At 42.8% G+C, this 8,947-nt stretch overlaps 1 protein-coding gene across 5 annotated transcripts; it reads left to right on the forward strand.

Moving 5' to 3' along the window:
* The first annotated feature begins 353 nt into the window (after positions 1–353).
* On the forward strand, positions 354–3,859 carry USP51 (ubiquitin specific peptidase 51). Of its 5 annotated transcripts, none has more exons than XM_045471614.1 (2): positions 354–856; positions 1,675–3,859. In XM_045471614.1, the coding sequence occupies exon 2, from the start codon at positions 1,830–1,832 to the stop codon at positions 3,837–3,839; it is 2,010 nt and encodes a 669-aa protein (XP_045327570.1). In that variant the 5' UTR covers positions 354–856; positions 1,675–1,829; the 3' UTR covers positions 3,840–3,859. The 5 variants fall into 5 exon arrangements, with proteins under 5 accessions (XP_045327570.1, XP_045327571.1, XP_045327574.1 ...); XM_045471615.1 differs by lacking the exon at positions 354–856 and having other exon boundaries at positions 1,019–2,388; positions 2,656–3,859; XM_045471618.1 differs by lacking the exon at positions 354–856 and having other exon boundaries at positions 1,019–2,388; positions 3,172–3,859.
* The last annotated feature ends 5,088 nt before the right edge of the window (positions 3,860–8,947 follow it).

Below are 8,947 nucleotides of genomic sequence, written 5' to 3' on the forward strand. Positions count from 1 at the left end.
TTAGCACAGTAATACAGTTATGGGATCTGTTCATGTACACTTGTTAAGTGTGTGTTCATATACATGAACTGGTTAGGAGGGATAATTCAGTGAACTGAGCAATAACTTTGAGAGAATTTGGAAAGACAGTGTTCTCCTTTTCTGTATTCTAAGTACCAGGCATTGTGCTATAGGCAGATTTTAAGATGTGGACTGAGAAACAGGTGTGAAAGAAACAGGTGACTTAAGGAACTTTTACTTTATATATACTATGATTTAGTGTTCATAACAGGTTAGGATTATTATTCCCATTTTTGTTTAACAGATGACATAACTAAGGCTCAGGGAAATCAGGTGTTTTATCTGAGCTCACAAAGCCAGCAAGGGCTTGGGATCTCCTATCTAGGGCCTGAAGCCCTTATGATTCCTCTCACCACACTCCAGAATAATACTCCTCTCTCCACTGAATTCCCAGAGATCAATTTTTGATGGTTCCCTGAGGGATTCATGCCAGAGAGTTGCCCTTCCTGCAACCCCAACCGCCACCCCAATGAATCTTTTTTTATCTGCGGAGTCCGGGCCTGGAGCCAGGTGAGACCAGAACCTCCATTTCAGGGGCTTTCTCTAGAATCCGTCGCTGTGGTTACCTCCAGTATAATCTGTTTCAGGAAGAGGTCTGACCAAACCGGACAGCGGTGCCATTCATCACTGCAGGAGGGCAGAATCCGGGGCTGGGGGCCACACGTCGAGAGGGGAGGGGCCAGGGGGCGGCCCCCTTGTGACCAGCCCTGAGGAGAGGTCAGGAGAGAACGTTGGCTGAGGAGCGCCTGTACAGCAGCAGCTGCTGACGTTCTGTATCACGCGCCTGTGGCCCAAGGTAACCCAGACCTATAAGCAAACAGCGGAGCCGGGGGCGTTGCGGGGACGAAGGCGGGAAGGGGCAGAGATCTTGGGGGTCGAACACTGAAGACAGGGGCGATGAACGCGTGGAGGGCGTGAGAGAGTCCGAATTCTCGGAGGAATAGGGAATGAAGGTGCTGAAGCAAGAAACGAGGTGTGAGAAGGAACACAAGCGCGAAAAGAGCGTGAGAGGGCGCAAGAGTTTGGCTGACCAAAAGACAGTGCCCTTGGAGGTAGCGGCAAGGGTGGAACATACCCAGCCCCAGCAGCATAGGTAAGGTGGGAGGAGCTCCATTCCAGGGAGGAGGAGGACACTTTCTTTCCCTGAGCCCATTTTCCATAGGTGGTCCCCTTTTAGCAATTTTTAAGGTAAATTTTGACCCCAGTGTGTTTTTAGAATAAAAGGAAAGAACGTCAGAGGAAGCTATGCCAAAGTGAGGCTGCGCAAAGCGCAGGAAAGTCAGTTAGAGGGTGGCGCCTTTTTTCAAAGAAGATTCCATCTCCATCCTAAAGCTCAGGCCGTACCACACCCCACCTCCACGTTTTCCTCCCTCTGTCCTCCTCCCTTTCCCCCACCCCAGCCCCCCACTCCCTGCACGATCGGATCGCCTTTAAACCAGGTAACTGCTTCTGTCTCCTCAGCAGCTCCGGGAGCCCCTGAGTAGAGGGGGTGGAGCCCGCATTGGTCTCTGGCTGAGCTCATGGTGGGAGGGGTCCTGAGGGTGCTAATGGCGCGCCGCCGCCATGATGCTGGCCAGATCATTCACAGAAATCCCTGTCTCATTCCATCTACAGTCGCAGCTCCATTCCAGACCTTTCTTCTCAGGCCGGGCGGTGAGCTGATGGCCCAAGTTCGGGAAACTTCCTTGTCTTCCAGCTCTTTGGTCCGCTAGAGCTCGGGCGGTGGGGGAGGAGCCTCGCCCGAGGAGGCGGCTGAAAAGGCGGGGAAAATGGAGAAGGAGGCGGTGGGGGAGGCAAAGATGTGTTCAGGCCAGGGAGCTGAGGAGGTGAAGCTGGAGCCTTTACAAGAGCGTAAGCCTGCTTCGGAGGAGAACTTGACGTGGAGTGACAGCGGCGGCGATAAGGAGGTGCTCCCTTCAACCCCACCTCGCTGTTACAGCAGCTCTTCGCCCCTTTGCCCGCGCCGCAAGCCCCGCCCTCGGCCCCAGCCCCGGGTCCGGGCCCGAGCCCTGCCCGGGCCCTCGGCCCCACCCCAGCCTCCAGCCCATCCTCCCAGTCAGCTTCTGACCCGGCCCCAGTCCTGGCGCAGATCGCGGCGTAGATCCCGGCCTGGGTCTAGGCCCCAGAAGCTGCAAAGCTGTTCTCCTGACCTAGGTGGCTCTGCGGATCGAGGTGGCCTAGGGGACTGGTTGCTGGAGGTGGAGTTTGATCAGGGTCCTACAGGCTGCTCTCATGTGGAGAGCTTTAAAGTGGCTAAGAACTGGAGGAAGAACCTGCGGTTGATCTACCAGCGTTTCGTTTGGAGTGGGACCCCAGAAACTAGGAAACGTAAGGCAAAGTCGTGCTTCTGTCATGTATGTAGTACCCATATGAACAGACTCCACTCTTGTCTCTCCTGTGTCTTTTTTGGCTGCTTTACTGAGAAACATATTCACAAACATGCAGAAACAAAACAGCATAACTTAGCTGTAGACCTCTATCATGGGGTTATATATTGCTTTATGTGTAAGGATTATGTATATGACAAAGACATAGAACAGATTGCCAAAGAAACAAAAGAGAAAATTCTGAAATTACTAACTTCCATCTCAACAGATGTTTCTCAACAACAGTGTATGACATCAGGTGTTGAAGAGAAACATTCAACCTGTGAGTCAAAGGAACAGGAGCCAAAATTGGTGAAACCCAAGAAAAAGAGGAGGAAAAAGTCAGTCTGTACTGTAGGCCTGAGAGGGCTAATCAATCTTGGGAACACGTGCTTTATGAATTGTATTGTCCAGGCACTTACCCATATTCCTTTATTGAAAGATTTCTTTCTCTCTGACAAGCATAAATGTGTAATGACAAGCCCCAGCTTGTGTCTTGTCTGTGAAATGTCTTCTCTTTTTCATGCAATGTACTCTGGGAGCCGAACTCCTCACATTCCTTATAAGTTATTGCATCTAATATGGATTCATGCAGAACACTTAGCAGGATATAGGCAGCAGGATGCCCATGAGTTCCTTATCGCAATATTAGATGTGCTGCATAGACACAGCAAAGATGATAGTGTTGGGCAGGAGGCCAATAACCCCAACTGCTGTAACTGCATCATAGACCAAATCTTTACAGGTGGCTTGCAGTCAGATGTCACATGTCAAGCTTGCCATAGTGTCTCTACCACAATAGACCCATGCTGGGACATCAGTTTGGACTTGCCTGGCTCTTGTGCCACATTCAGTTCCCAGAGTCCAGAGGGAGCTGACAGCACAGTGAGTAGGGATGACCACATACCAGGTATTCCCTCACTCACAGATTGCCTACAGTGGTTTACAAGGCCAGAGTACCTAGGAAGCAGTGCCAAAATCAAATGCAGTAGTTGTCAAAGCTATCAGGAATCTACCAAACAACTCACGATGAAGAAATTACCTATCGTGGCCTGTTTTCATCTCAAGCGATTTGAACATGTAGGTAAACAGAGGCGAAAGATTAATACTTTTATCTCCTTTCCCTTGGAGCTGGATATGACTCCATTTTTGGCCTCCACTAAGGACAGCAGAATGAAGGAAGACCAACCACCAACAGATTGTACACCCAATGAGAATAAGTATTCCTTGTTTGCAGTGATTAATCACCATGGAACTTTGGAAAGTGGACACTATACCAGCTTTATCCGGCAACAAAAGGACCAATGGTTTAGCTGTGATGATGCCATCATCACCAAGGCTACCATTGAGGACTTACTCTACAGTGAAGGGTATTTACTGTTCTATCATAAACAGGGTCTAGAGAAAGAATAGTCTTACAAGACACTTACCAGGAAAAAAAAGGAAATGAATATACAAGGATCCTGAAATGACACATAAACCTACCTGGAATGGACAATGACAATACCCATACAACAACAAGCACCTCTTGAAGTTTCGCAAAAACCTACCTGGCATTGACAATGACAAATAGCACCTATATGACAAGTAGCACCTTGATATAAAGAACCTATTTTACCATGGTTTATGGGTCTGTAAGAGGAAAAAAAATACTAACTAGTGACCATTCAGCCTTAAGAAATGGGAGGGGGGGAAGAGGTTGAAAATGGTCACATAAAGCATACTTAAATGAACAGATTGTTTTAGATGGGGAGAGTGGGAATGGAGATGTTCTGCCACTGCTCTATGTCATTTGTTTCTACAAAAATACCATGTGAAATCAGGGAGTATTTGTACATCAACAAAAAGTTTCACAATTGGTATTCTAGCTGTGGCTGATTAGTCAAATGGTTTGAAAAAAAGAATATTGAAAAAAAAAATTTTAAAGCCTTACAAGAAAATATTTAAAAAGAAGAAAACTTTTTTAATTTTAAAAGAAAATGTTTCTAAATGTTGAAAAATTTAAGTTAAATATTTTAAAAGAAATGTTTTAAAATTTAAGTTTTTTTAATTTAAAATTTCAAAATTATTTAAGGCTTAAAAATACATTTTTCTTAGTTTAGAAAAGGTAAAATGAATAAAACAAGGACAAAGATAAAAAATGAAAGTTTACAAAAAAGTTAAAGTGAAATTTAAAGTTTTAGAAGTAAGAAAGGGGAATGGAGCTCTTAAAAGTTAAATAAAATGTTTATATTAAACATTTTAAATTAGACCATAAAATACACGTGTTGAAAAATGAGAAGTTAGCAAAATTCACAAAGAGCTTAAGAAATAAAATTTCCAAAAATATAGAATAGGATGAAAATTCAAATTTAAGTTTACAGAAATATTTTAAAGGAAGAAAATTTAGAACAAGACAAGACAAAATTAACTTTTTTTAATAAAAAAAAATTAGGGGTGCCTGGGTGGCTGTTGGTTAGGCATCTGACTCTTGATTTCAGCTCAGGTCACGATTTCACAGTTCGTGGGATTGAGCCCCAAGTCAGGCTCTGCACTGACAGTACAGAGCCTGCTTGGTATTCTCTCTCTCTCTCTCTCTCTCTGCCCCTTCCCCACTTGTTTTTTTCCTCTCTCTCTCTCTCTCCCTCTCAAAATAAATAAATATACAGTAAAAATTTTGAAAAGGAAAAAAATAGAGAAAAAGAAATTTTAAGATATATAAATAACCTTAAGGAAGTCCAATTTGAGAGATTTAAATAAAAACTAAATAAAAAGGATTAAAATTTTTTAAATGTAAATAAAAATAAATTAAAAACATTTTAAATAGAAAAAAACAGTAAAATTAAAAAAAACAAGTTTATTTTTAATTTAAACATTAAAATGCATACGGGTATGAAAAATAAATGGAGATAAGGAAAACAAAACAAAGGGTTTGTGAATATTTTTTGAATATTATGTTGACACATACATAGAATTTGAAAAAAAAAAATAGTCTTAACCATCATTTTACATCCAATTGTGAGATTGCTGCAAGGCCTGAACTCTAGCCTGCCTTCCCCTTTCAGGTTCCACACCCCATCTGATTTTGAAAGAAGTAGAGCTGTTTCTTAGGAAGAATCAACTGCATCTGAAAAAGATGAATAGTAGGGACTCTCTCCCATTTAGAACTGCATTATTCATACAAATTCTTTGGTACTGAAAAGTGGTTCTTGACAATTTAGTGGCTTAGGGATATTAGATCACAATTTAAGCTCTGGCTTTGATGTTCAAGCCCTATGACCTGATTGAGGAAGTGACAGGGACCCATATCTGAGAACATACCATCTTCTGCTCTCCCTCTTCTCTCTCCATAGGGAAACAAGACCTTTAAATTTCTACAGTAGAGTACAGTAGAGCTTTGTACTTGATGGTCCTACTCATTCCTTATTCTTTTTTTTTTCCTTTTTCGATTATTCATGCCTGGTTCCCTGAACCACTTATTTACCTACATTTCTGAGTGCCAGCCTGTAGGGCTCCTCTTTATCTGGTGGCTTCTATTCCTCCTTCAAGACTCAACTCACAGATGACTTCTCTGGAGCCTTTTCTAAATGTTCTACAAAGACATAAATTGGAAAATTGTTCCTCACCCCTCTATCCCTCTCACTGTGCCTCAAAGTACTTTGTCTGTACCTCAGTGATATTCTACTGTGATTCTACTGGAACTTTGTGATTGTCTGCCCCTCTGTACTGAGCATTCTGCTAACAGGGGGCCAAGCCTTATTCATTTCTGTGTTAATAAATGTTTGTTGAATATGAGGATGAGTTCAGTTATTTGCTCTATTCACACTCTCAGTAATGTGATCTCACCCATTTTATCCATCAAGCCCTCATTAAGTGCCCTGTGCTGTAATACAGTGTGATCAGGTTTGTATCTTTCCCAAAAACAGTGTATGAAATGCTACTTAGCTGCAGGGGATGGCTTACCAAAGTAGGTGCTCAGTGAGGAATAACCAGGTTATGTGGAGGGAGTACCAGGAACAATGCAAGAAAAGAGCACAAGTGTGAGAATTGGTCCTGAGAGAGTGGGTGGTGAGGGGGACCAGCAGCTGAAAGTGAGACTGGGTTTTATGGCATGTTTGTGGCAACTCTGTCCATCACCACAGTTTCCCTGAGCTTCCCACAGTGTCTCTCACCTTATGATTGGGTGCCACGCCTCTCCATGGCATACTGCATAAGTTTACCTTCCCAGGATACCATGTATCTCACCATTCCACAATGTTTTATATTACATGGCACACTATAACTGTGACAGAGGAGTGATGTCTGGTGGCTGTTTAGTGAGGAAGGTGTAGGTTGTCTGCTTAGCACTCTAGCCCTTCTTTCATTCTGTGTGGTTTCACTGGGGCTACTGATCACCTTGCTGTGCTCCTCTCACCCCTCCCCAGAGTGAACATGTCCCACAGCCTAGGCCAAATTAGAGTTCTCAATTCCTCCACTCCTCCACCCACACCCCTTCCACAAGAGCAATTTTGAGGATGGTTATAGGACCTAAACAGGCCCAATCAGAGCCCATTGCTAAATTGAATATGTATAGACACTGGGAGAAAGAATCTCCCTCTCCATGCTGAAGTCTCTAGGATGACATTAATCTGAGAATTTTAGGGGTTGATATTCATACCATGAGGAGAAAAACAGAATTAGAGATGGGGAGAAAGAACCTAGAGAGCATCATTTGAACTTTGTGGATCCAGCTGTGCCTGAAGTCCCAAAGTTCCCAGCTCTCTGATCCAATAAAATCCTTTGTCTTGCTTAAGCTAGTTTGAGTTGAGATCTCGTCACTTGTAGCCAAGCGTTTTGAACACATCAGACACACTATATGGTTGGGGGAGATCCTGTTCCTAGGACCACAAAGGGAGAGAAGGAAGAGAATGATGACCTCAAATGAACTCTGTCATATAAGATTGAGAAACCAGAGTGTGTCCCTGCATGTCTTTAGCTCAGCTATTGACCTCTTCTAGGCTTCAAACTTTACTCACAGCAATGATGTGGCTATTCCCAACTAAAGAAAGAATAAGTCAATAATGTTTCATGGGTACCATGAATAGATAGGCCAGGCAGTATGGTAACTTCTTTACCTCTAGTATTTCACTGAGTTTACAAAGCAATCCTGGAAGACAATCATTACTGAACATATTTCACAGACTGGGAAAGTGAGACTCAGAATGGAAAAGTGGTTTTCTTAAGTTCACTTTACTGTTTTAAGTAGTGAGGTCAATATTCAAACCCAGGTCCCCAAAGCTTGTACATAATCCATTACAATTCAGTACAGAAAATTCAAAGATTTTTGTTTGTTTTGCTTTTCCTGATGTTTCTATGGAAGACACAATAGACCAAAATGGCACAGAAGGCAGACAGCCTTTGACAAACCTAGATGACAAACCTGGAGAGTAATCTATCAATTGATAATAACAAAATTGCCCATGTTACAGGTGAATATGTCTCTATGGCAATGGCTGATTAGGATAGTCACATAAGGCTAATTGACTTTCCTAAGGATACACAGGATGGAGGAGGCTAAAATCCTGCTCCATTACTAGATATATAGCTTCACCCAATGTCATATGCTTGACTGAGTTCCGAGACCTGGCTGTAAGATCTAATCTTTTTACCGTATGTGAAACCATCATCTCTCTCTATTTACACCAGTTTTCCTTTCTAGCTTCAATGCTGTGACCAGTATGTTGTGTGCCACTTTAATCAGTCACCTTCCCCCTGGTCTTTCCAGAGTGCCCACAATAAATACCAGCCCCTTAACCATAGATCCTTCCCACCTACCTGTGGTGAAGACTACCTGTGGTGGTCTTGCCTATTAGGATATGGTTCCTAGGTGGTACAATACTGATTTGTAATGTCCAATTCTGTTGTTTCCACACTATTTTCAGTTCCTTATCTTGATTCCTTCCAAACACACAATTGTATCTACTCTGGGCCAGAGTTGGAACTACATGTCTGTAAATCCCTCAGGCCAATCACACTATATGGTAGATTCTTAATATGCTGGCTGAATGAATGCATGAATGAATAAACAAAATGAATTCCATCCTACACTTAGCTTTAGTAGTTGACTTTATATCCTATTTTTCTAAGGTTAAAATACTTATAAGAGTGGCTGATTTATCTATGCCACCTACTCCAATACACTTCTATTTCCATCTATTCTCCACACCTTCCCTCTAGTTTTAGAGGAAAAGGAATCCTGTTTTCTTTTGGATGCTGCACCACCATCCTCCTCTGACCCATTCCTGACTGCCAAGAGGCCTTACTCCCACACTCTTCCCTCTATGCCAGCAACTGTCATGATTTTTCTAGACATATAGCAAATAGACATCCTTGATTTTCTACAATGGTTCTTCAAAAACTTCTCCTCATTATCCCTATAATACATAAGAAGTGTTCCTCAGTTGTCAGTGCTTCCTCCTGGGGTATATATTGTGACCAGAAGAAATTAAACACATATTGTAAGGTTTTGATTTGAGGTTCTTGTTTAAAACAAAAGTTCATAA

The sequence above is a fragment of the Leopardus geoffroyi genome, chromosome X (genome assembly GCF_018350155.1).
Source record: "Leopardus geoffroyi isolate Oge1 chromosome X, O.geoffroyi_Oge1_pat1.0, whole genome shotgun sequence".
NCBI classification, from domain to species: Eukaryota; Metazoa; Chordata; class Mammalia; order Carnivora; family Felidae; genus Leopardus; species Leopardus geoffroyi.

What these genes read in the sequence shown, in the direction of transcription:
- USP51 (XM_045471614.1), top strand. Translation starts at nt 1,830, where the DNA reads ATGGAGAAGGAGGCGGTGGGGGAGGCAAAGATGTGTTCAGGCCAGGGA.